The sequence below is a fragment of the Trematomus bernacchii genome, unplaced genomic scaffold, assembly GCF_902827165.1.
Source record: "Trematomus bernacchii unplaced genomic scaffold, fTreBer1.1, whole genome shotgun sequence".
Classification (NCBI taxonomy): Eukaryota; Metazoa; Chordata; class Actinopteri; order Perciformes; family Nototheniidae; genus Trematomus; species Trematomus bernacchii.
The window spans coordinates 13,254,935-13,281,345 of record NW_022988050.1 but is presented as its reverse complement, the minus strand read 5'-3'; the positions used below and the strand labels follow the sequence as shown (position 1 = coordinate 13,281,345).

At 41.9% G+C, this 26,411-nt stretch overlaps 2 protein-coding genes across 6 annotated transcripts; one reads left to right on the top strand and one right to left on the bottom strand.

Annotated features, from left to right (window-relative positions):
* Positions 1 to 1,712: 1,712 nt before the first annotated feature.
* nbr1a (NBR1 autophagy cargo receptor a) lies at positions 1,713 to 19,101 on the bottom strand. 4 transcript variants are annotated; one of them, XM_034119199.1, is made up of 22 exons: positions 18,892 to 19,101; positions 18,478 to 18,540; positions 17,600 to 17,618; positions 17,307 to 17,329; positions 16,650 to 16,832; positions 16,052 to 16,129; positions 15,734 to 15,948; positions 15,372 to 15,491; positions 14,802 to 15,101; positions 14,297 to 14,456; positions 13,704 to 13,952; positions 12,622 to 12,747; positions 12,408 to 12,483; positions 12,131 to 12,241; positions 11,591 to 11,770; positions 10,931 to 11,101; positions 10,639 to 10,784; positions 10,052 to 10,488; positions 9,104 to 9,189; positions 8,651 to 8,755; positions 8,340 to 8,439; positions 1,713 to 3,202 (listed from the first exon to the last, which is right to left on the bottom strand). In XM_034119199.1, exons 1-22 carry the CDS (start codon positions 18,991 to 18,993, stop codon positions 3,163 to 3,165), a joined length of 3,090 nt encoding a protein of 1,029 aa, XP_033975090.1. In that variant the 5' UTR covers positions 18,994 to 19,101; the 3' UTR covers positions 1,713 to 3,162. The 4 variants fall into 4 exon arrangements, with proteins under 4 accessions (XP_033975090.1, XP_033975091.1, XP_033975089.1 ...); XM_034119200.1 differs by having other exon boundaries at positions 8,340 to 8,431; positions 8,668 to 8,755; XM_034119198.1 differs by having other exon boundaries at positions 8,668 to 8,755; positions 11,591 to 11,767.
* Positions 19,102 to 19,179: 78 nt separating this feature from the next.
* psme3 (proteasome activator subunit 3) lies at positions 19,180 to 24,602 on the top strand. 2 transcript variants are annotated; one of them, XR_004555083.1, is made up of 11 exons: positions 19,180 to 19,332; positions 19,969 to 20,001; positions 20,093 to 20,155; positions 20,573 to 20,677; positions 20,777 to 20,825; positions 21,203 to 21,321; positions 22,921 to 23,057; positions 23,223 to 23,277; positions 23,470 to 23,521; positions 23,717 to 23,803; positions 23,907 to 24,602. XR_004555083.1 is itself a non-coding variant. In XM_034120169.1 (10 exons), exons 1-10 carry the CDS (start codon positions 19,291 to 19,293, stop codon positions 23,985 to 23,987), a joined length of 771 nt encoding a protein of 256 aa, XP_033976060.1. In that variant the 5' UTR covers positions 19,180 to 19,290; the 3' UTR covers positions 23,988 to 24,602. The 2 variants fall into 2 exon arrangements, 1 of the variants encoding a protein (XP_033976060.1); XM_034120169.1 differs by lacking the exon at positions 23,470 to 23,521.
* The last annotated feature ends 1,809 nt before the right edge of the window (positions 24,603 to 26,411 follow it).

The window sequence follows — 26,411 nt, the reverse complement described above, 5'->3', positions numbered from 1 at the left end:
GGAACGGGCAAGTGCTCGTGAGGAACGGGCACGTGCTCGTGAGGAACGGGCACGTGCTCGTGAGGAACGGGCACGTGCTCGTGAGGAACGGGCACGTGCTCGTGAGGAACGGGCACGTGCACGTGAGGAACGGGCAAGTGCACGTGAGGAACGGGCAAGTGCTCGTGAGGAACGGGCAAGTGCTCGTGAGGAACGGGCAAGTGCACGTGAGGAACGGGCAAGTGCTCGTGAGGAACGGGCAAGTGCACGTGAGGAACGGGCAAGTGCTCGTGAGGAACGGGCAAGTGCTCGTGAGGAACGGGCAAGTGCTCGTGAGGAACGGGCACGTGCTCGTGAGGAACGGGCAAGTGCTCGTGAGGAACGGGCAAGTGCTCGTGAGGAACGGGCAAGTGCTCGTGAGGAACGGGCACGTGCTCGTGAGGAACGGGCACGTGCTCGTGAGGAACGGGCTAGTGCTCGTGAGCAGGAAACAGTGAAGATTACTTTAGGGTAAAGACTGCAGTGCTAAAGGCTTATGAGTTGGTGCCTGAGGCCTACCGTCAGCAGTTCAGGAAGCTAAGGAAGTCAGAAGGACAGACTTATGTGGAACTTGTTCGGGAGCTGACGATAAAATGTAATCGATGGGTCACGGCTTCTGAAGTAGTAAATCTTAATGATTTGAGGGAACTGTTCCTTCTTGAACAATTCAAAGATATCCTTCCAGAACGCGTTGCTACGTACTTGAATGAGCATAAGGTTACAAATGTAACAGATGCTGGGGTGTTGGCTGATGAATACACTTTAACACACAAGATTCATTCAGGGGAGAGATTTGACTGGGAGAGCAGAAATAACTGGTGACCCCAGAGGTAAAGTGGGTGAAGTGTTAAGGTCGGAGCAAAGGTCCGTGCATGGCTGGGGGGATAAAGTAGATCTAAAAACTTGCAACTTTTGTTTGGGTAATGGTCACAGGAAAAATGAATGCCCGGAACTTAATGCAAAAACCAAGGGACTCCAAAATGGCCAGGTTCCCAGGCCTGTTGCCCTTGCAGCTCCTGCCCACAAGGTTGCTAGGGAGGAGGCTATAGCTGCGGTTAAACTCCATTCTACCCCGCAACCAGTTGCTGCTGCGGTTTCTAACTTGGGACTAGCCCTGCAGGAGGTGAAGCCTCGCCCCTCCCTGATAGCAGAGGAATTTGATCCAGGTTATGCCCCTTTCATATGTCAAGGTTATGTGTCTTTGCAAGGAAGTGACAAGAAATTCCTTGTTAAGATACTGAGGGACACAGGTGCTTTGGATTCGTACATAAGTGAGGGTGTTCTTCCATTTTCCTCGGAAACTGACACTGGAAGTTGTGTATGGTCTAGGGCAGGGGTTCCCAACATTTTTTCCCAAGAGCCCCCCCAAATGGCTCCTGTTGGAAGCTCTTATTTAAGAGGGCTGCAGAACAGGCTCTCGCTCTCTCTCGGCTGCCCTGCTCGGTGCACCAGGCCACTCTGTGTGTTTTATTGTTAGTTGTAACCACTGTGTTGGGATAAATGATTGTTTTGGGCAACTCCTGTGTGGAACTGTTGTCCCTTTGTTACAAGCAGAGCCAGCTTGTAACATATCTAACTTCTGAACTTTTGACAAACTCCATATAACCTAGTACAGCCTGTCCTCCTGTATATCAGATATATAGTGTACCATGACTTACATCTAGACATTTGGCATTAAAACAAAAGAGACAAGCGAGATGTGCAAATATTTTATTGGCGGATTGAGAGTAGAAGGATATTTAATGTATACACTCTGTGACAGAGGAATAAGTTGACAAGCATAGTAGATATATTCAGAATTATTCTTCAGAGCATGATTTTTTTTTTTAAAGGTGGGTGATCAACAAAAGAAAATCCTCAAGCACCCACACAGGATTCAAAATAACAGACATCAACTTAAATCTGCACACTCACACCACAAATCACCACATGTATATTTCAGTAAACTAATAATCATGTTTTTATAAAGGCAATGTAAGGAAATAAGATATACTTTGTTCCACTATGAGAGTGAGGAATGTGTTGTTAGAGACATCTCGGGTTTAAGTAAGTGTTAAATGACTGTTTCAGCTGGATATGCGAATAGAGAAGATGCAGGCAGGATGTAGGAAGCGGACACTTTCTACCGTGACTGTGCTAAGACCACGAGAAAACACATCTCTAAAGCCTCTACCTGTCATGCAGGTGTCTCCTAAAAAGCGATAGAAAACATCCGAGTCAGTTTCGGACAGTTTAAGTATACATTCCACATGTCAACGTCTAAAATAACAGTACTCTGATACAGAAAGAAGATTGCATTGTTTAGGCAGAGTTCACTACGATAATCGGGAAAAGTTTAAATATTCTCATTTCTGCACTGCTGACCCTTACCACCCAGATATCGTTAGCTACGTTAGCTTCAGTAGCACACATGAGAGCTGTCTCTTTCTATCTTTAATGACATTCAACAGTATTCATTTTCCTAGCTCTATTTGTGAGAGGAATCTAGCCAAGCCCTGTCAAAATACTTATTTTTCAGCGCCGAGGAAGCAGCAACAACAGCCATACGAACACTAAATATGAAGAGCGGGAATACGCACTTTTTGCCTGTCGAAGCTACAGCTCCTCCCCTTTCACCAGGTACACAAGGCATGGCAAAGGCTAACCACTATTTGTAAGAAAGCGTAGATATGGTTAATTTTGTCAAAATGTTTAAGCTAAATCAAAAGGCAATGGCAGAAAAAGCCAATATCTATTTTCTCTCTGAACAAGTCCAAGAAATAAATCCTCTTTAGAGACTTTGCCGTCTTATTATCGCTAATATTAGTTCCTAAATAACCATCCACCCTTTGGAAAAGTATTGAATTGCACGAATCATAAACATCTTTCTTTACATAATTTAAAACAAACTAGACACTGGAAAGGGTGATGTATACGCAGGTCATAATCTTAATATTCTCTTGAAGTAATGTTTAAAAGTCAAATACATTTCTTTTTAGAGTAGCGTTTCCCTGGCTCAGTGCGGAGCATTGACAGCTTTGCTCTGGTTGTCCTCGGCGATCTGCACCAGCTCGTTGACGGTGTGCAGCAGGCTGTAGCCGTGCTTCCTCAGCAGCCGCTGGTTGAGCCGCTGGTCTCTGAAGCCCATCTCCAGCAGCATGGCCATCAGGGAAGGGTCCTGCCGGGTGGCCGGGTCGATGCCTCGCTGCAGGGGGGGAAACAAAACAGGGATGAGATGGTGAGATACGGGGACATACAGAGTAAATACAGAGTTTACTACGTTTGAGGCAAATATTCTACTATATATTTATTGGACAGCCTTAGTTACATTTATAAAAGTCAGATGTTTATTAAGATAAGATGTACTTTTATTGATCCCAATTTGGGATTTTTTGCATTGCAGCAGCACACAAAAAACAAGGCATTGCACAAAAGAGAAATTAAAAGAGTAGAAATAAACAATTCTAAAATGTAAACATCTCAAAATATAAATTATTTATAGTATAATTATTATAAAATATGAATCAAGTAATACATTTTATATTTTATAATTGCCACACCTTTACCTGTGGCTTATTATAATCAGCAACAAGGTATTGTTATATTATTATAATAATATAATGTGTATACGAGTATAAAATGCCATTCTATATAATGAGTAGGGATGGGTATCGTTTGAAATGTATCGATTCCTATTCTGCTTATCGATTCCGGTTCTTATCGATCCCCCATTTCGATTCCAAAATTGTAAAAGAAAGAGGTCAAACGTTTAGATAACAAAAATATCTTTATTCTTTTAAGCTTTAACTGACATTTTTACAAATAAAAAATATACATGCAATACAAATGTATTGCATGTATATATACAGCAATAGCTGTGCTTTATTTGAACTGAGCTATGCCTGTGGCAAGCTATTAACAGGCATTACACTGTGCCTTGTCTTTTTCTTTTTTAGTGTAGTGGAGCCTCACTTTAGAGCGTTTACCGCGATCCATCTTTGGTGTTATGAAGTGACTGAGCTCGTGAACTGTCTACGGGAGGGCGGGGGGAGCCTCGCTGCGCGGCAACTGTGGACCTCTGTCGCCTGTCAGCGCAACTTACATGATGCCGTTTAAAAAAATTAAGGGCGGTGCCGGCCGTCAGCGTACCGAGCCAGCCGTCAACGGCCCGCTGACGACTGGCCGTTCTGTGATTCTCCAGAACACACAGATGGCCAGTCCGCCCTTACCCTGTATTCCACGGGTCACCACGGCGCAGTGGAATACAGGGTCTACCGCGTTTAGGAACCGTTAAGCAGAACCGAAATTGTGTATTTTGTATGGGTACCCGGTACCCGGCATTTTCTTATCGGTTCTCATCTGGAACCGAGTTTCGGTTCCCAACCCTAATAATGAGTACCTTTTCTTTTTCTGCTTTACATGTAGATGCTGATGAGTACTTTAGTACTGTTACAATAAAGTAAAGTTTTGAATGCAGGATTTTTACTTGTAACTGCGATTTTCAACATTTTCCTATTACTGCTTATACTTTGTAAAAGGTCTGAGTACTCCATACCTAAAACAGAGCATTTGGTTAATGGAACGTGTTGGCAGCAGCTTTATACTTTATACTTGTTGACACAATTCAGGGAAAATATGTGGGGTCACAACGGTTAATGAACTTCTGGTCTGACTCACTACACAGGCGAGTAGCTACTGAAACAATACCAATCATATCATTCCCGAGCTCTCAAATGCACTTTTCACTTTCATTTGATTAAATGTTAGGATTAACAGCAGTTTGTTAAAGTTGCATTCTTTTCCCAGCTGAGTTACAAAAGGGTAATGGAAAAACCTTTAAATGCAACACTGACATATTATTACCTTCTAAAGCTGTTATGATGAACTTTGAGTTCTGACCAGGCTTGGATTTTCGTCATTTTAGGGGCAAGGCCATTTGGCTTTTGGTGTCACACGTTTTTTCAGGGCGGAAAGGCCACATGCCAAAAATTAGGATTTGGAGCTTACAAATAAATAACTTCACTTTCTGATAAGAAATGACATGGAAAACAAATCACTTTTTTTAATATCAATAATGTCAAACATATCATCATATAGGCCTATGCCTCCTTAGTATTACCGTATACTTTGAATAATTAGTGTTTGGTATGTTTTCCATCTACTACTTCTCCCATTCACAAATCCGAAATCAAATAAAAAAAATCTAAAATTCTATTAATATGTAACAAATATATTCCATTTCAGAGCAGAAGAAACAGCCTTCAAGGGTCAAACTCTGCACATACATCATTCAGCAGTGCACAGTGAAGCTCCAACATTCAACTGTATGAACAAGCAATACTTTGAAATGCAAAAGTCTGTGCGTGTGCATGTGTGTGTACGAGAGTCTCTTTAATCAACTCCTCGTATCTGTTCAGAAACTGGACAAAAGTTAGACATGTACAAACCACAGACTGTCTGTGTGATGGCGAATACAGTTGCTGCTTTAATTCGGTCTTTAGGACGTTGCTGTGAGTTTGGACGGAGCAGCTACAACGTTAGTTTAGCCTGATCGATCCAATCTCCATTCAGAAAACACGCATTTTAAAAGGTTTTTCGCCTGCCGTCTTGTCTGCACACTTAACAAAGCATTAAAGCATGTTTTTTACTAACCGTTATCAGTATGTAGTTACTTCGGCATCATTTTGAAACGCGTGTTACAATTAAATCACGGTAAAATAGGTTAATTTTGTCGTAGTTGGTTTCCACCACAGTATTTACATGGATATAAGCCCCGGCCCCTCTCCAGCGCGTGCTGTTTGAATGACAGGAGAAAACACAGCTGACAGCCGCGGTGAAACTCCAGCGGTTAGAGCAATGCGAATATTCGCATCGTGTCCGTTGTGAACGCAGCATAATGCAGTTCAGAAACCACTGTTCTGACGCTTTTAAAGCAACTTCGAGATTTTAACAGTGCGAGGGGCCCAAAGGCCATGGTGGCCGTAGGACGTACAATTATTTTGTGGGACATAACGGCCAGACCGAGGGGCTACGACGGCCATGGCCGCCGTGAAAATCCCACCCTGGTTCAGACACAGAGCAGAATTAGCTTTCTTTTGATGTCCATTGATGATATTCACTTTCCTTTAAGCTCGGTTTGTTCTAAAAACTCCTCAGTGGATATATCTGGCTCTTTAGTTTCTAAACGCTCCACTAGTTTCACCAGCCGGTAGCTTATTTTGTCCCTCTGCTGTCTGGTGCTGCACAGGTTGTGTAAAGGGGGTTTACCAGACATTGTTTGGTTGGAAAAAGCTGCCTGCTATTAATGGAAATGTGAAACAGAAAAAGTGAAGTGAGTGAGAAAACAATTACCTGTCTGATGGGGATCTCAAAATGTTGGTCATACATTAAATCTCTGTCACACCTTTCATATTACACATAGAAGTAGGACCTGTTGTTGTTATTATAAAATATTCCTTCTTTAAATATTATCGATCACATTTTTGCAAAATGATCACACATTTTCTGGGGAAAATGCTGATGCAAAGATCATAAGATCCTAGAAATGTAATATCTCTCACGCATGTTCTCGCCAATGTGATTACATTTATCGGAGGGCCAACTCTTAAAAGGGGCCATATTATGATCATTTTCAGGTTCGTATGTAGTGTCTCTCCTGGGACATGTCTCCATGCTTTAATGTTCAAAAAGCTCTTTTCACCCTCTGTCTGAAACCAGAGCCCAGTCTGCTCTGATTGGTTAGCTGGCGGGCTCTGTTGTGATTGGTCAACTGCATAGACATGTCCAACCCCTTATATATCACGTACAATGTGTTGGAGCGCTTGCCGATAAGATGTTACTATGTCACGGAAGAAAACAAAGGATTCCGATGGAGGTGTTTCAGGCAAGGGTTGGGGGAGGGAACTTTGCAGACAATTTACATGCACACAAATCTATATAACAAACTACAGAAAAGCGAAAAAAATTTAGTTGAAAAAACTATATTTTGAAATGAATATCATCCACTTGCCCTTCAGTAATGTAATCTTCCCACTATAACTCTGATATACTGTTTGTTTTGCTATGCATTTATGATACATAAAACAAAAAAAAACTTGAAATAAGGGTTTCTATTGCCCCTTTCACACCGGCGCTTTTCCAGCTCCTGCTCGGAGCTGGAGCTGGAGCTGGAAAAGCGCCGGTTTTTCCTGTTCACACCGCAGCGGCGCCGCCTCTTAGCTCCGGAATGCGGTTCACTTCCAGCTCCAAAGAATTGTCGGTCTAGAGCAGGGGTCGGCAACCCCTGGCACGCGTGCCAGCATTGGCCCCGCTCTCTTTAACTCCAGGTGACTTTCTGCCGCTTTCCTCCGTGGTGCAGTGCTGATCGTTTCACCACGGAAGAAAGCACTTCACAAATTGCAGTACCCATAAGGAGCTTTACAAATGTCGCAGTTTTTGCGTGGCTGTGCGTGTCTTTAGTTGAAAGCCCAGTGGCGATCTGCTCATCTCTCATTGAAATAATATGCTACAAAGGGGCGGACTGGCCATCTGTGTGTTGAACTTTCCTGTCGGCTCCCAGACCGTAGTCGAGGAGGGCAGAAGCAACGAGCTTCAGGTTCAATAACCCACTTTAGCTTAAATGACTGGAGAGAGGCGAGCTCTTCTTGAGAGGCCGTTGCATTTATTTAGCTGTTCTTCTGTTTCACAAAATACATCACAGACCTCTGTTTTTCTGCTGCCTCGTTTCACTTCCAGAAACATACTCACACGCACACGCCACACCCCTCTCTCTCTCTCTCTCTCTCTTAAAGGGACAGCGATCTCATCTCACTCTGCATGACCCTAATATCATAACATGTGTGTTCTGGAGAATCACAGAACAGACGATCGTCCTTATTATTATGCCGTTTAAACCAATTATTTAAATGTGTTTGTTAAATTCGGTATCATGTAAGTTGCGCTGACAGGTCCACACACTGCTTCCCCGCAGCGAGGCCCCCCCGCCCTCCTGTTGATAGATCACGAGCGTCAAGCTCCTCAACATCCTCAACCCCCCCCACGGCACTCTGGAGAAAAGTATAAGGTTGGAGAAGTCGTTATTTTATTTAATCTGGCTTCGTATGATTAAAAGCAACACGATCATCGACCCGCCGCAGTCCCCCCCCCCCGTTGTTGTTGTTGTGAGCTCCGTTGGGGAGAAACTCAGCGATGTAAACGGTGACGTCATGACGCAGCAGCAGCAGCAGCTGGGCGGTGTGAACAGAGCGGGAGCTGAAAAGGGAAACCGGAGCTGAACCAGAAAAGCTCTAGCTAGGAGCTAGAAAGGGAAAAGCGCTGGTGTGAAAGCCGCATGTGTGATGTACCTGTATTGAGCAGTTTGGTCCTGTGAAGAGAGCTTTATAAGCGGACGCTGCCACAGAGAGGGCCCCTTTGACAAGTCCCTCGGTGATGCCTCCTTGGCCCCTTGTATAAAGACAGGGATGTGGTTAAGCTGGGTTGTATAACAATAAAGCAGAGAACAACATGTTCTAGTTAGACTTGTTTATAAAAAAAAAAAAAGACTCAGATCAGGTTGTTACACAAATAAAATATAAAAACAGATGCGTGTCGTCAACACAAAAGAGAAACCAAAGAAGGAATCTGCTTTATGAAAGTGAAATATATCAAATTTTACTCTTTGTTGTATTGCACCTTGGCTGCAAAGCGTTGCTGGGTCTGGGGTTGTATGTCTCAAAGGCACTGGATGCTGAGCCTGCTGATCTCGACAGACCAGATGATACTGCAAAGCAGATTTAAAAAAAAGAAAAGAATAAAAAGGAACAACACACATGCAAACACAATATTAGAGGAGGAACAAAGCATTCTGCTGAAGCAACAGATTCTGAAAGCTTGTGTGCGCTCTCACTTCCTGTCTTCTCACAAAGGGCAAAAATGTGTTTCCTTTCTGTGAGGCAACACTGAAGTCAATCCACCACTGTCTTATTTATAGAACACCCAAAAAACACTGGTGAAGATGTTGTGTTGATATTGCTGTGTCATGCTCAGTGGTGTTATGCTCCATGTGTGCCAGTTTGTACTATGACACTGTGATGTGCTTAAAGCTGGGGGGATAAACAGTGAAACTCACCATTTAGGTGGACCCTCGGTTGATGTGGCTCATATGGATCACAGGCTGGAGGACTGGGATCCTCGGCCAGGTACAGTGCCTCAGACCTGAAGCACAAATCAAACAAAGACGACTTAAAACATAAGTCTGTAGCAGGCAGAAGAAGAAGAAAAAACGAATCATTTAATGCTCTATTTAATCCCAAATTACTTTTTTTTTTAAGTGGCAATAGACAAGTTATTTCCTTTAACTTATTGTGAAGTAAATGTAATAGGTAAAGAATAATTAAACCATCAGTGTTTAGATTGGTTCCCTATAAGTCTAGCTTTCAAAATGGAATTCTGCCTGACCAGGTTTGATCTCTTGGGAAAATAAATGCGTAATTTACGCACAAAGCCGTGGAAAACAAAATGCAGAGTGCCGTGTGCAAAGTAGCAGCATTAGTTAAACGACGCTAAGGGCATTTATTTGCATAATTTGCGCTGATGATATGAAGTTTCTAATTTTGTCGCTTGAAGTAAGCAATCTGGTTTTCATTGTGACAGAGGCGGCGAGAATAATACCACTTGAAAAAGCGCAGTGATAAAACCTTGCCAATGTCACATATTTGAAACGTAAACATTTTCTGGAAACAATCAACAGTTCAAAAACTGTTATCAGTTGGAGGATAATTCCCCATTTGCTAACTTACAAACACATTTAAAGTTTTTTCATTTATTTAAAAGAGACATTATGTATTTTAGCTTTTGTAACCAAAACCGTTCACGGTGCAATATATCGTCATTAATTAACTTTCATACTGGGTTCCCATAGGGATGGTCATGTGTATTTATACTTGACATTGTTAACGAGGAAAACGAAGACATTTCAACCACAAGAACAAAAAAACTGACAGAAATCCAGCTTAAATACTGATTCACATCCAAAAGTTAGTTCCACACATGCCAAAGACCATTTGTGTGATCTAACCTGGGTGAGTAGAGTGTGGGGGGGGGCAGCAGGGGGTCAGGCAGCACTGGTGGAGGCACCACTACAGGCGTGAGCGTCACGGCGTCCAGGGTTTGGGAGGCGCACAGCATCTGGTTCACACTGCTGTGGGGGACGGGGACGGGTGGGGGCCACGTGTTCACAGACAAATCCTCTGCATCCACCGCCTCCTGCCTCTCTCTCAGCGGGGCCACGTCATCCGGCTCCGAGTTGGAGTCTTCCTCTTCCTCTTCCTCCTGCAGTGCGTCCGGATCGGCTGGGGTCACATCATCAGCAGCAGCAGCGGGGGGGGCGGGGTCCGGCTGCGACATGGCGGAGCTGTACATGGACTCCCCCAGAGGCCGGCTGGTGTCAAAGCAGTCTGGGAGGACGATGATGTAATCGTCGCAGGAGGAGACTGAGGAGGTCTGACTGCTGACCTGAGACACAGGAGGAGAAGATGGTGGATGTGATTACATTAAGACAACTGATGTGGTTAGAAGGGAAATGTGGATCTGAAATAATAAAGCAACTCTTACAGATAAGATGCCAGAGAAAGGTTTCAGTTTAAAAAAAGGTTAAACCCTCACCTCCTCCCAGTCTTCTCCTTTAGTTCCACCCTCCTCTTTCTCCTCTTGAATTTCTGCCATGTTCTGCATGTCATCAATGACTTCTTCGTTCTCGATATCATGATGTGAACTCGTATGCAGGTTTTCATTTGCTGGTTCCAGCAAAACTGAAAAGAAAAGGCAAAAAAAAAACACAAAATTAGCATCTAAGAATTGCAGATATCAAACTGTCGGTGTGCAATTATAACCACAGATGTAATACAAATAAGTTAATAAACAGGAATAAACAGAATCCTGGAAGTGTTCCACTAACCTGGTCTGGTCTCCTCTTCCTCTGTGATCTGGTTGAGGCCTGTGTTGACAGGCAGAGCTGAACTCTCCAGTCTAACAGCACAGATCTCCTCACTTCCCTCCTGCACTGTCTCTGTCGTCTGCTCAGCCTCTACAACCCTCTCCAAGCAAAAGCTGGTGCCCCGCGACACAACTGGAAGAAAAGAAGGGAGAAAAACTAAGTGTGAGCACCTGATTATACTGCACAAAACAAAACTGAATTTCTGAGTTAAATTACTTTGGCAACAGTGTTTAATAACAGTAATGGAAATACGGATTATCAATAAAACACAATGCCATGATGTTGTAAAAACAATAAAATCCTGTAAGCCTTACTTAAAAATAGTAGATAAATGTAGATAAGATGGTGCAATGTGACCACACAGGAAGTTACAATTGATCTGATCATGGGTCTAATGCCCTTAGAGTCATGGGTCAGTAATATCATGACTCAGCATGTATTCACTGAATCTGTATAAAAGCTGACTCAGTTTGAGTTGTTGCTCTGGGCTGTAGAGACTTTTGCTTTCTGAAAGCTGTGTGACTCCAAAGTTGATAAAAGAGTCAGAAGGACAACTCTTGGCCAGTTCATTTCAAGGGTTTCCACCACATAACACAGTGTGATTGAAGGTCTCATTCTCACCTTGAGGTTTGTGGCTGCTGTGCTGGGCCCTACGCAGGGGTCTGTGATCAGGGGCCTCCTCTAAGGTGAGGGAGCGGATGACAGTCTCACAGAGGAACTGGGCTCCACTGATCTCCTCCTCCCGGTCCTCCTCCTGGACCAAAGGCTCCAGCTGCTCCTTCTGCTGCCTCAGTCTTACTGCTTGACCAAATACAACACATATTAACAGAGTAATCCACAGATTTACCAATGAACTTCTGTAATGGACTAATGATATACTGATTTATGTGGCAGAATCAGAGATATCTTCTTCTTTATTCCACACATTATTTTTCTTGTTAAAATCTAGCGACTACATTAATATGTTATGCTAGCAGTGGCTAATGTTATGCTAGCAGTGGCTAATGTAGCCTTCAGCCGCTAGCCCAAAGATAAAACATGCTGGATACTTTTTTTTTTTTTACTTGAGTTGCATTTCCTTGGGAAGCAACAGACAACTTCATGTTTACAAAATTAAGAACACATAACTCAGGATTTTTTTTGTTACACAATCAGTCTTACCAAAAAGCTTTCTGACCCCTGTGACCTCTGCGTCTTCTTTAATCTGGAAATGTACGGGCTCCTCCAACACTGGTGGATCATGGGGCAGAGGAGATATGCAGGGAGTCAAATCTACATTCAGGAAAAGCAAACGCAACACATTTTACACACTTATTTATCGATTCTCAAACGTGTAAGTGTAGCCATTTTTTCCTAGCAAAGCTAAGGGACATTTTGGAAGGGAGGAAGTGGCACAAACCGCTCTCTTTCAACTAATCTCGTTTAAAATATTTCTCACCAACAGGAGTGTTGTTCGGAACCTTCTCCAACTCTTGCACAATATTTATATCCAGCAGCTCAAATGACAGTAGATCCTATAAAGAAACAAACAGAAGACATGTATGGAAGGTAAAGGCTGTTCTGTGAGTGTGTGCGATCACAAACAAAGCAGAGGTATTGGCTGAAAATACATGATACGGTAGATGTATGGCAGATTGTTTTTGAGCGTGCACCTGTGCAGTGAGCAGGTCCACGGAGGGGAAGTAGTAGTCTTCGTGGTTCAGGTCTACAGGAAAGACAGGGCCGCTGTCCTTTGACCTGACATCCTCCTCCTTCTCCACTGGACTCTCCTCCTCCTTCTGAAGCACACACAAGCACCATATCATGAGTATCACTACAGTGTGCGTTCAGAAAGTTCAACCATTACATTTTAAAGAGTAACCCAGGTTTAGTGTCACAATGAATTTAAGGGTTCCACAATGAAATATATGTTTCTTTAAAACCTAAATCACAGATATCCTGTTTCTAATTAATACCCTAGAACCAGACACATCGGCTTTTAAATTGGATTGTTTCTCTAATATTCGCTTTTTTGTGAAATACTGAATAATGTAACCTCTTTACAGCCCCCAACTAAAATGTAGGGGAAATCTCTCTTTGGTAGAACTGCTAACAACTCATCTGAAATGTGTATGTGTTTTTTAAAGTAAAACGCTAAGCGATTTTGATCCTGTGTCTTAATAAAAAAATGTATAAACCTAAAGGACAATGTTACTAGGGGTGTAAATCTAATCATCATCGATTCAATATAGTTTATGTAAAGTGAAACCATTGAACATCTTAAGATATGCTTTTATTTTGAAATTCCTTTGGCTGTGACCATTTCCGTCCAAGTGTATATACTTTACACAGAACCAACCCATAAGATTGTGAAATAAAATGTCAGCTCCCTTTTTTTTATAAACAAATATAAATGATGTCAAATGTGAGTAAGATGTCATCTCAAATCGAGCCCCTAAATCGGAAATTGTGGCAGAATTTGTGATTCAAGCAAAGGATGGTATTGTTGTCCAAAGAATACAAAAATATATTGTTGGTGTTAAAAATGTGATAACACCCCTCAATGTACCTTATCATTGTATCTGTCAAATAAGTCCAGCCGAAGTATAACAGAGCAAAAAATCGATATACTCAAGTAAACTACCAAAAAGATCGGTACAGCACTAGTTACAGATAATGGCAAATCTAGCCGTGCATGCCAACAGTTAACGTTCTCTCTGCAGTTGTACATTGTGTCATTGGTTATCAGACTTGCCAGTGGTTTGCTCTGATGCCCGGGTGCGTTCCGGCCGTCACCGAGGTCGACCACGATGCTGCACCAGACCCGGGGGCCAAACTGGCAGCCGCAGTGCGCCAGCCGCCAGTGGGAGGTGTACGTCCCCTCCATCACGGGGGCCACAAAGGCCACACTGACCACTCCCACTTGTCCCGGCAGCAGCAAGGGGACCGGCACCTCCTTCCTCTCCTCTGACGCCAAGCCGAGGTTTCCCCACATGAACACTAGCTGGGTGCACGTACACACATACACAAAACACAAAATAGGAATACACATGCGAAAAAGGCACAAGGACAAGAGCATGCAGCCAAAGTCACTCAGCAGAAAAATAATAAACTCAAGTGAGGGATACCCACACACACACTCTCAAACAATGACGAAGACTTAAAAACTTAAATAACAAAACTGAATTAACTGAATTCAAAACAATTGAGATCTCAGACGGAAAGGGCATTAGTAGGATTAGGCTGGGAAATACATTTTAGCTGGTGTTAGTGGATAAGAAGCTGAGTAGGGACTCAAAGTGGGAGTGAAGCAGAGGGGCCTGTCCTCTCGGCGGGGTGGAGCAGTACCTTAGTCTCTGAGGTCCAGCTGATAGTGCCCGAGTTCCTCATCTTCCAGTATTTGATGAACTTGGTACCAGGCTCCAGACGGGTGCCGTCCGGCAGATTTTCATCCAGAAACAAGGCAGCCATAGTAGGAACCAAGGACGTGTTCGAGACCCCGGGACCCCTAGTTTCAAGTGTACAGAGCATTGTTGAAAATAGCCCTGGTTTCTTATAATACCCATCTCTTTTGTTCTCTATGAATCAAAAAGCAGGACCACCAGATTTTTTTTTGCAGCTCAAAAGCAATTTTTCTTAGAAAATCTATGAAGCAGCAGCAGCAGCAGTTTCACATTGAGGTAGTTCCAACATTTTCCACCACCCCAGAGCAGCCAGCGACACACTCATACAGACTAGATTACAAAGATGGCATATTTTGATTTCTTTTCTTGGAAAAAAAGGACTTTTATTGCATCCATGCTGGGTTTGAGGTACCCAGCACTGGCGGACGCCCTTCCCACATGGCGCTTACTCTGGACTGGAGGTCTGGGGATCAGGGGCCAGGGCAGGGACGGGACCTTGGGCTGGGGCTGGACCTGAGGCAGTTTCTGTGGCAGCAGGGGGGGACAGGGCTGGGACCTGCGTGGACGTGGAGGCCATGTTTGTCAGGTTGGCTCTGCCTGAGGTAGAGGGCCCACTCCACTGCAGCCCCCTCTTCTCCAGTCTCAGTTTCTTCTTGATTTCCTTCACTTCAGCTCTGAGCTGCCTCCTTTCAGCTTTGAGGCGCTGTCGCTCGGCCTTGCGCACAGTCATGTCTCCTCGCCTTGGGAACCTGGTTTGAAATGTCATCAGGAACACCTATTTGTTGACTATCAAAAGTTTATTTTCCAAGAACAAAACACATACACACTTATTATTCATTATTTACGGTAATCTAGCTGCTAAAACATGTTTGCAGTCTTGCTCTGCGACTATTTCATATATATGTTTTCCTCCAATAATGCAGAAGAAGTGATAGCAAAAAGGGCTAGCACTGTTGCAAGTAAGAATGTCTTATAGTTTCAAGAAGTGGGAAGATTGATCCTCGGTCTTGGGCGTTTACCTCAACTCTCCCGACATGCCATGCTCAGGGATGGAGAGAGGTGTCTTGGTTCTCACGAGGTTGTGGCTGGGGTCATGGCTGTGTCTGCACATCTCACAAAGGATGCAGGACGGGCATACACTGGCAGGACACAAGCCAAGAAAAAGCAATTATATGGATACTCATAAAGATGCTTAAAGAGCACGGAATGCAGGAAAAAGTTTGACGTAAACAAAGTGCAAACTTAGAAAAAGGCACAAAGGTCTAAAGGACCACTAAACATTGTGTATGACAATATCTGTGACATGTTAAGATCATCTCTGTTGACTCATCAGGTGAAACATCACGGAGCTCCTTCTCATTGTATTATCATGTGTTCCTACCTGCACTTGTAGGCCCCTTCAGAGGTGAGTTTTTTGCAGCTGCTGCAGTTGGGGGTGTAGCCCAGGGACCCACTTGAGGTGGAGGGGCCCGGCCCTGGCCCTAAAGGACCGCCACTGGCTTCAAGGGGCCCATCTGGTGATTTGTGGGTACAACACTGGCCAGAAAAGTCATTGCACATCCTTTCCACCACCTCTTTCACTACCTCATCTTTAAACTATGGAACAAGAAGGGGAAAAAAAGAGTTTGATTTATATTATTAAAAGCTGGAGAGACAACAATATTAAGTTGAAGTTTAATTTTTTGTATTGAAATCTTACCTTCTCCATGTACGATCTAAACCACATGGGAGGTGGTTCATCTTCTGGCTTGTTCCCCTTGTTGTCCTTTACTGTGACCTGTATCAGAATAAATCAGACTTACATCAAGGAGGTGTGAAGTTAATTTTCTAGCATATTTGAGTTGAGCTTGACTTTCATTATTAGACACAAACTGACCACACAATTCCCTGTAATATTTCCATCATTGCCAGATAAATGCATAGGCAATGAAAGACTGTTATCTGTCCTTAACATTAATTGGGCTTTGCTGAATTGCATGGTCCCAACCGGATTCGAACCCGGGTATTTCGCATGGGGACCAATCAAACAGAATAAAAAGAAATAAAAGGTTGTTTATATAAAATTGGAATCTAAAGGTTATGGCTGAAGCTTTAACATATAATGTACAGCCCTATAAAAGCTATTTAAATAATAATACTACAAGAGATGAACCACAGCGGGTGCTTAAGATGTGTTTCTAGACTATTACTGTGCCTAACAATGCCAAAAAGACGCTGTAAACACTGCAAGTGTGAGAGCATGTAATGAGTAGAAAGAGGAAGGAGATGGGAGGAGGAGAATCTGTTTGTTTCCTTACAGCTTCTCGCTCCGGGGTGACCTGTGTGCCTTTATCCACCGTTTTGACCCTTGATGGATACGGAGGAGCAGGCCGGAGGTCTCCTTTCAGCTCCTTCACCTCCGTCTTCAGCGGGCCTCCACAGGCCTGACCCTTCATCTTGTACACGTTCATGTGCAACTGGTTCCCCTGCTTCTCTGCACTCTGTGTGGAAAACAAGAATGAAACACATACCACAGGAGACACAGAAGTATGAACATTTGACAAATTGAATAAAAACAATAAGCTAATATCTTGACTATGCCAAAAATAAACTTATAAGGATAAAATATAAAAACACAGTGTAGTTGTTGTTGGCACAATTGCTCTTTAAATATCTATTTAAACAACTATTGGAATGCTGCTAGACTGGTTTATGTCTTAAGGTAGGTCACACAATACATGTGATGCGTCACCTCATATTTTGTCACATGCCTGGAGAGTAACAGTCACGCAATGCAATGTTTTTGTATTTTCTTATTCACGCAATAATGTTTGACTGAATTCTCCTTCCACTACAATCGTCACTTGATTCCCATATCCTGCATGATCTCTTCAATTTTCTAATGACTTGTGAAATGTGCCTTTAAATCTCATCTTGTCTTTAATATGCGACAGAAATAAAGCAATGCCCTGTACCTTGATGGCTTCTTCATATTCATCTGAAATAAAAACACAACAACAGAACATTGATAAGTAACAATTAGTTGCACACACATATGTAAAGTACACATATTTCCACTTTTAATATGAATTATTTATAAGTATTTGTATATTGTTGGTAAGAATTGTGTATTTTCTGTTGTCTTCTTCGTTATTCCGCAGTAAGAATTGTAACTTTAAAACAAATCATATCAGGTATTATTGTTTGCTCATATTCTACTTCAAATACATTATGAAATGAAAAGATAGGCAAAAAAATGTTTTCTTACCTTGACTGTTTATACAAATCTGAAAGAAAAGAGTGAATGAGTTAGGAATATGTCAATGGATTACGCCTAAAGATCATGCAGGTCAAACATTATGATCATTTTATCCTAAGTCTAAAAACCAGTGCTGGAAGAAGAATAGAAATACTGTTTTACAGGTGAAATTCATGCATTCAAAATGTTACATAACATAAATATTATCAGCAAAATGTAAAGTAAGAGGACTTACTGTAACAAATTGATATATATCATGATAGAGAAAGGCCCAATTCAGAATAATAAATGGTATCAATTATTGTCAGTGACACATTAGTATCCACATCTCTTCAGTGTTGTGGCTGGTTAATGTGGGGCCAGTTGTCATAACTCTATATATTGCTGGGTAGCTTAATATATAATCAGTTATAATAAGTTATTAGTTGGTTTTATGTTTCGTATTAATAATCTAAATCTGGAAAGTATTTGTATAAAAGTGGTTCAAAATGTAAACAATGAAGTAGAAGTACCCAAAAAGTGTACTCCTTTACATTACTTGAGTAAATGTACTAAGTTGCAGTTCACTACTGCTCCCTTACTTAGCTAATAACAATCTTACTTCAGTTTGAACTAAAGTATTCTTATGTTTGTTAACAAACTACACTGTTTATTTATATGTTGTCCTATTAATCCGAATCTACAAAGTAACTCAACCTTTTAAATAAATGAAGTGAAGTAGAAATGACTATATTGCCATCCCAAATGTAGACATACAATAGCATAAATGTACATAACCAAGTATGGTACACTTACTTAGAGTACTTAAGTACATTTACCAAGTAACATTCCTTCAGTGGTAAACACAACAAAACGGACACATACAGTATTTGTATACACTCCCTTACCTCTTCATTATCCTCATCAAAGTATTTGACTTGAAAGTGGTTGATCCCAAAAGACGCTTTGATCTGAAATGTACACATTTAAATAATTGATTATCAAACCCCGAGGAAAAATATATTTTTTGAATCAGATTTGTGTTCCTCACAAGTGTAAGGAAAACATCAATAATGGCAAGCCGAGAAATACCTTTACAGTACAGCTAGCTACTGTAATTGTCCTGTAAAACGCATAATAGCAATCCTAACCCTCATATTCAGGGTAAGCATTAAACAATAACCACGTATGAACATTTTGTCGCAACAGTATTGCCTGTCCTTCAGGTGGTCTATTGTTTACGTGTCTAGGCCATGTCTGGGCCTGCTCTTCACCAAACTGCGCCAGCGTTTAGCCAGCACGCTCAGCTAGCAGCAGCTTACCCAGGCTTCAACGGACTCCCACTCCAGTTTGTCCAAATCCTGAGCCAGAAATCTCTTCACGTTCCCACGGAAATTTACTTTAATCGTAACAGGCAGCCCCATGTCAGCCGTTTATGAGCATATAGTGGCTATCATTTGCGGTGACACCGGCCTATTTGATCCCTGTTGCCCTCGACTGTCTTTTCTTGTTTACATCGTCAGCTGCGTCGAGAAAAATACGGTGACGTTTTCGCGCAGGCGCAGTCCAAACATCGAGTCCCTTTCTCCTGTCGCGTGTCAACCACGTCATCTTTAAGCTCACAAAGTGTGGCTGACAGGTAAAATAAGCCACACACACGTTTCAAAGGCCAATTTAATGCTATTGGAACACTCTTTTCTTCACCTATTTGATCACATAAGATGTCTTCGCTCCTCAAGGTGGACAATGAAATTAAAACCAAGGTAAGGTTTGTGTTTCTGGAAAGCCCAGTTGAGGTTATACGACGTGTTGTTGCTATTGCCTGCTAGCATGTTAGCCACGTTTTGTAGCATGATATGAGAACTCAAGCTAACAGCAGCTAGCTATCTAAAAGCGGCTAACCGTCTTGTTGCCCGCCTGTTGGAATGCACCTGTCAAACCTCCTAACAGGCGTTGATACACAAAGACAATACGCTTCTTGTGTGGAAGTTAACGTTGCAGCACTGTTTGTGAACAGGACATGCATTATATAGGCCTGAGCTAACAAGTTAGCCACTTAAACAAGCTGCCGTTCTCATACCTGCGTTATGTTAACAAGGGATATAGCTTTAAATTGTAATAGTCTACTGACACACTTGCTACACCTAGACTGTGTATGGTCATAAGTAAAAAAAACAGTGCATTTATTGATCATCCCAAACCTTATTTACCTATAAGTATTCATCAACAACATTAACTAAATGTATCGTATTCCTTGTGCAGTCAAATGTTCTAATCATTTTAACTTTAAATTATATTTTGGCTAATATTACTAATGCATTGATGTGTATGTTGCGTTTACTTGCTGTTGAAGTTTAAGGTTATGTACATTTGTGGACCCTTGTGTTGTGTTTTTGCAGGTCGATGCTTTCAGGGAACGTATTACTTCAGAAGTAAGTAGTGTCACATGAAAAAACACAGCAAACATACTGCTATCAAAACTATTCTGGTTTCCAAGTATCTAAAATATTGCATTTCTTTTAGGCAGAAGATCTAGTTGCAAGCTTTTTCCCAAAGAAGTTGCTGGAACTCGATCACTTCTTAAAGGTCAGTTATACTGTATGTCCATTCAACTGAACACACATTGATGAGCCTTAGATCTGTGCACATCTTGGTTAGAAGTGGGAGATTTGGGGGTTTTCACTTACAAGGAATTTGCCTTGGTGTGTAACAATAAACAACATACATGGCAAAAAGGGTTTTTGACTAATCAAGTAAGTAACATCAAGGTGTTTCATTAATCTGATCCAAAATGTATACAAAATCCAAGACGCAGATCTGTCATTACAAACTTGGAGAAAGACACTCGTATAAAAGGTCAAAATCGTTTGTCAAAATTATTTATCAGGCGATACATTTTTTATAGTCCTACAGTATATATCTTTATATCACCAAACCCTTGATCTTGCCAAGAGACCGATAATTATTTATAAAATAACAGCTAGTAAAATTGTTGATTTTCAGGATCCAATCATAAACATCGCTGATCTGAAGGAGATACACTCAGAAATAAACCTGACTGTGCCAGACCCCATTCTGCTCTCAAACCTCCATGACGGATTAGAAGCGGTGAGTCTCCATTTTAGAGAATAATTAAATCCTCAATAACTAATGTGTGCAGGGCAGAGGGGAGTGTGTAGCCTGATCCTGTTTGTATCTGTTTCTCAGCAAAATGCCAAAAAGAGAAAGCTTGAGGATGGAGGTGGGGAGGACAAGGGTGAGTACAAGACTATTAACTAGGTCAAATAGATTTAAAGGGAAATAATTCTACTTACCGGTACTTTACTTTTTTTCTGGATCAATGGACACCATTCATCCTTTTTTCGCGGATCAATAATAATAATTTAGATGTGAATAATTCTGCTGTAAATAACAGCCTTCTTATGTTTGGATATGAGTGGTGTCTTTACTTTATTAGCTCACATCAAAAGAGAAACGTTTTCTTTCTTGCAAGCAACTAAAACGCATTTTACATTTTTTTTTTTCTTGCGCAACGGTAACACTTCTTTGCTGATACATATACCAAATGTTCCTGCTTTCCTGGTTGAAACGTAAATATTCTCCCCTCCTTTCTCTCTTCCCTGTGTAACGCAGTGACTGGCACCAAGGTCTTTGTCATGCCTGGTGGGATGATGAAGAGCAACGGAACCCTTGTGGATCTCATTGAAAAAGTCAAACCAGAGATCAGGACACTCATAGAGAAATGTAACACAGTAAGTAATGTCTCTTATATCCTGTCCCAGGGTCGTACTCTTGCGTCAGAAGCTGAATGTTAAAATACCAACAGTAAACCTACATGAGTTGATACAACTAGACATTTGTAAAACAAGTCTAAGACTAATATAAGGTTATTGATGAATATGGTGTGAAAACTATTCTGAGTTGCCAGGCTTGTCTTAATTCAAAACATACACTTACTAAAGAGACTTCTAAGGCGCCGTTTACACAAGGACAAAACTGCTTGTATCTGCATAGTTTCGCGTGCGTATAGCCCTATTATTTACACGAGGCCGATAGAAACGGACCCCACAAACGATAACGGGTCCCAAGGTGGATAGATTTGCAAACGAAACGCTCTGGGGGGTCAACCGAGTCCGTGTAATCACCTCCATACGAATATTTCCTGAAAAAATAACGATAGCCCCACCTCTCCCCGCCTCTGCTGCTCACTGCTGTAGCATGGCCAGTAGCCATCTGTAACGATCAACTATCAAAAATAGCTGTGTTAATTAAACGCACAAGGGGTTCTTGAATGAAATAATATTATAAAAGGCAAACCAGAATTGTTAACGCCCAATATACTCCTTAAACAAAATAAACAGAGTCAGATTTCATGCATTGATCCATTATATTGACAATTTTCCAGCCAAACAACACAAACAACACAAACAGTCCGCTCTGCGATACACCAAAATTGTCTTTACTGCCTAATCCAGGCCATTATTGTTCATTGCTCACCCGGTGTTTGTAGAGAATATCTCTCTTTCTGAGCGCGTCCTCTCCACGGAGACGTGCTTCTTGGTCGGTCGATGCAATATCCACAGATTCGGTTTCTTTCAGTTAACTTCCCCGTTGCATTTATCCATATATTTACATGCTGAGGAAATTACTACATCCCGCTGAATACCAGCAATCGCCACACACAAAATAACGATAGCCCCACCTCTCCTACTCACTGCTGTAGCATGGCCAGTAGCTACTGTCAGTAGCTACTGCTAGTGCTACTGCTACTGACCATGCTACAGATGTTAGTACAACATCTACAGCTCCTCTACCACAACCATCAGCAACAAGTGGACATGGAGAATTACATTAACTACTACATGTTGCTAAATCCACCGCGGGGCATAAACAGAAGGGTAGCCATGGCAACATTGCTGCGGGGCTGCTTCGGGGTCTTCTTCGCTGCTTTTGGTGTATTTTGGCGGAAGTTACAGCGCCACTTACAGTCCCGGCATATGTACTACAGCGTTTCCAGCAGTCTCGTTTGAACAGACACGTTAAATGAAACGAATGCATGTGAACGGAAGACTTTTTTGAAAGCGCATACTGTGCATAAACGCAAACGTTCCCGTGTGCACAACGCCTAAAAGGGCAAGCTATGCGTCTAACTGGTTGAACAACTTTTCTAGCCTAAACGTATTCACATTCAACCTGTTAATGAAGAACATTATTGTTAGTATTTAGTGGCCACCGTTTCCAGACAGTTACTGCAACTGTTGTGGACATGACCAATCTACGTCTATACTTCACTGTGAGCCTTCCAGATGTTGCATCTTTTTGTTCTTAGCATTTTTTTTGTTCTTCTGTAGGTCAAAATGTGGGTTCAGCTGCTAATCCCCAGGATAGAGGACGGCAACAACTTTGGAGTGTCAATCCAGGAGGAGACGGTAGCTGAACTCAGAACAGTTGAAGGGGAGGCAGCATCTTACCTTGACCAGATATCAAGGTCTTTCAAATTCCTAACCATATTGTTTTACAAAAACCTGGTTAATGTCAAATTACTTGGATGCTACAGTTTATTTTCCTGTGTTTGATTGTTAACTTGTTCTTTATAATTTACAAGATTCTTCCTGGGTTTTTTAGCAATGTTAACTGTCTTCTTTACTTCTAGATACTACATCACAAGGGCAAAGCTCGTATCTAAAATAGCAAAATATCCACATGTGGTAAGTAAATATTTTTGTTAGCACATAGCATTGCCTCTTTTTGTCTATGAAAAAGGGTTGATTTTGGTAGAGTTTCAACATTTTTAAACTGCATTTTACTTTACTGTTGGTTCTCGACACTATGGCATGCTGATAAAGTCACGATAAGTGTTTAATGAATCTTTTGTGCATGTGAATGCGATTTTATTCCAGGGCGAGAGTGGCTGTCCCTCCCACAAACAATGAAAACTTCTATAGAGAGAATGTAAATACATTCAATGGCTATTACTGAAAAATTGTATATGATAAATACATTTAAAAAATGGGTTTGTTACCCTGAACATAAAATATAAAGCAGTAAAGAAAACGGAAGTTGTCTGGCCCTTGTGAGATTGTGTCTAACTTAAGTGAAGATGAGCATGAATATTGACATTTGGATAAACTCTATGTTTTTTATTAGGAGGACTATCGGCGCACAGTAACTGAGATCGATGAGAAGGAATACATCAGTCTGAAGATCATAGTTTCTGAGCTCAGAAATCAATATGTAAGTTATTATTTCTATTTCTCATATAATATTTGTTTGAGTCAATGGAAGTATATCAACAGTAAGCTGTATTTTCCACATGGTCTCTTTATTTTCTGTGAAGGTAACGTTACATGACATGATCCTGAAGAACATAGAGAAGATCAAGAAGCCTAGAAGCAGTAATACTGAAGCGTTGTACTGATGTTCATACAGCCATCTCTGCCTCCACCCCTCCTCCACCCTATCATGCCTGTTGAGCTGCAGTAGCCCTCGTCCGCAGGACTACAACTCAACTTTCACCTACAGTACAATCATCACCACCCAGTACAAGGACAAAGCATCCACACAGGGACACATGTTTTTGTTTTAAATGTAAAATATTGTTCTTGTTTGAAACCCTTTGAAGGAAAATGGGGAAATAGATCATAGACAACAAAAGGCTCTATGTATTTTTTAATTTTAATTAAACATTTCGTCCTCAGCTCCATTTATATCTTAAAATAATTCAAAGCAAAGTGGTTTGTTTCATGTCCACTGCTTTACTGAATTTTCCTTTTATTTAAGTCTTCTATTTGACTCTTACACCATCTTTCTTGTTGCACATCCATTATAGTCTTGAGGATACGCAACACGAAAGCTGTTTTTGTTTTTTCTCCGAATGTTATACATTACACAGTATAATAGTAACATCTGAATACTAAGCAGGTTTTAGGTCTACATGCTTATTAGTTTTCAGTGAAAATTCCCGAGTCACCAAAGCATCTCTTATGTTAAGGCATTGATGTTACTGAATAAAACCTTTTGATAAAAGAACTACTTCTGGCATTTATGTTTTTTTTTTTAATATATCCTTTTGGATATATGATGAAGATAGTTTTATAGACACATGTAAAGAGGTTTTCATTAAACGTTCATACTGTAGTTATGGGTTTAGGCGTACAGTAAAAAAACATGTAGCTATGTTTTCTCTAGACCTGCAGATGTCACTGTTGCTCTCTTTACATTAGCAGAAGACACAAGTAGCGCGTTCACACCGGAGTACTTTTCCCACAATAGTTCATCAGAACTACGATATATTTGCGTTCACACCAAAAAGCCCCAGGAACTAAATTAGTTAATCTGAACCATTTTGACCCGCTTTTCAGTCCCTGCTAGAGAGCAGGGACTTTCGTGGGAGAAAAAGGTTCATACGTCTGATTGGCTGTGCGGAATGCAAACCACGCCCCGTACAACTCCCAAAAAGTGTTATAAAGCAGCCATTTTACTTGCTCGCATTAAAATCTCAGCGTAGCAACGAAGATATTACTTTTTTGAAAGAAGCTATGGCAACACCAAAGAAATCAGCGGAGCGGTGGAGTGATGATAATGTGTCGGCGCTTCTGGAGATTTACTCGGACGACGCGATCCAGAGACTTCTGCTGAAGGCATTTTCCAACGCGAAAATGTACGAATGTATTTCGGTAAAGTTAGCGGCCATCGGAATCGTCCACAGCGCTAAGTCATGCCGGGACAAAATAAAGAACACAGCAAAGACCATCGATTCTGGCACGACCCTAACCGCTCGTAAAACACAGGAGGTATGGAAACTAAGAACACCATATGTGGTAAATTGTACAGCTAATATAACACAATACATTAGTTGTATTTCCTTTAAGGTCTGTGTAGTAAGAACAACACCAAAGTACTCTGTTTTCCCAAGGATATGGTCTCCGACTTGGCTGAGAAGATCCTGCATATTGGGGCTGAACATCCGACTGTGAAGAATGTGGTACTACATATTGGAACAAATGATGTTGTGAAACAACAGTCAGAAGCGCTGAAAGAAGACTTTAAATGTCTGTTGGAAACTGTCAGCTCTCTAAATGCGGAGGTGTTCATCAGTGGCCCTCTACCGCCAGTCAGAAGAGGAGTGGAGAGATTCAGCAGACTGTTTGCATTGAACATGTGGCTTTCAGCTGCCTGCACTGACCATTCTGTCCATTTTATTGACAATTTTAACTTTTTCTGGGATCGCAGACATCTTTTTAAGGCAGATGGAGTTTGCCTGAACAAGTCAGGAGTGAAATTGTTTATCTCTAACATATTCAACTGCCTGCGTCAGCAATCTGTTCCCTCTGCCAAGGACAAGCGGCAAGAGGAATCAAAACAGGAGAAAGACACAACACATTGCGCAGAAAACCCTGAAGAAGTATCACTGCACCCGCCTGAGGAATGTTCTGATTATGGGAGACCTATGACACAAATGGAGGAGTCTCCACTGCCCGTCACCCCCCCTGTCAACGCCTTTGAGGATACTCTTCATTCATCCCCCAGCTCTCTCTACTCTCCGCTCACCCTTTCACCCTCGCCCTCCCCCCTGGAGTTCGATGACCGCATGAAGGCGAGATGCAGGGTTGGCAGCATGTCCTTTACCCCCGCCCCTCAACGACGCCCACCAAAATCACCGAAGACAAGCCTACGTCAACCACCTCCCCCCCCCTGGCAGCATCTCCTTTTCCCCCGCCCTTCCACAACGCCCACCAAAATCACAGAAGCAGAGACGCGCACCATCTCCCTTCCCTTCTTCATCACCGTGCCTACGTCAACCACCTCCCATCCCTTCAAGAAAGCATCTGCAGTCTCCGAA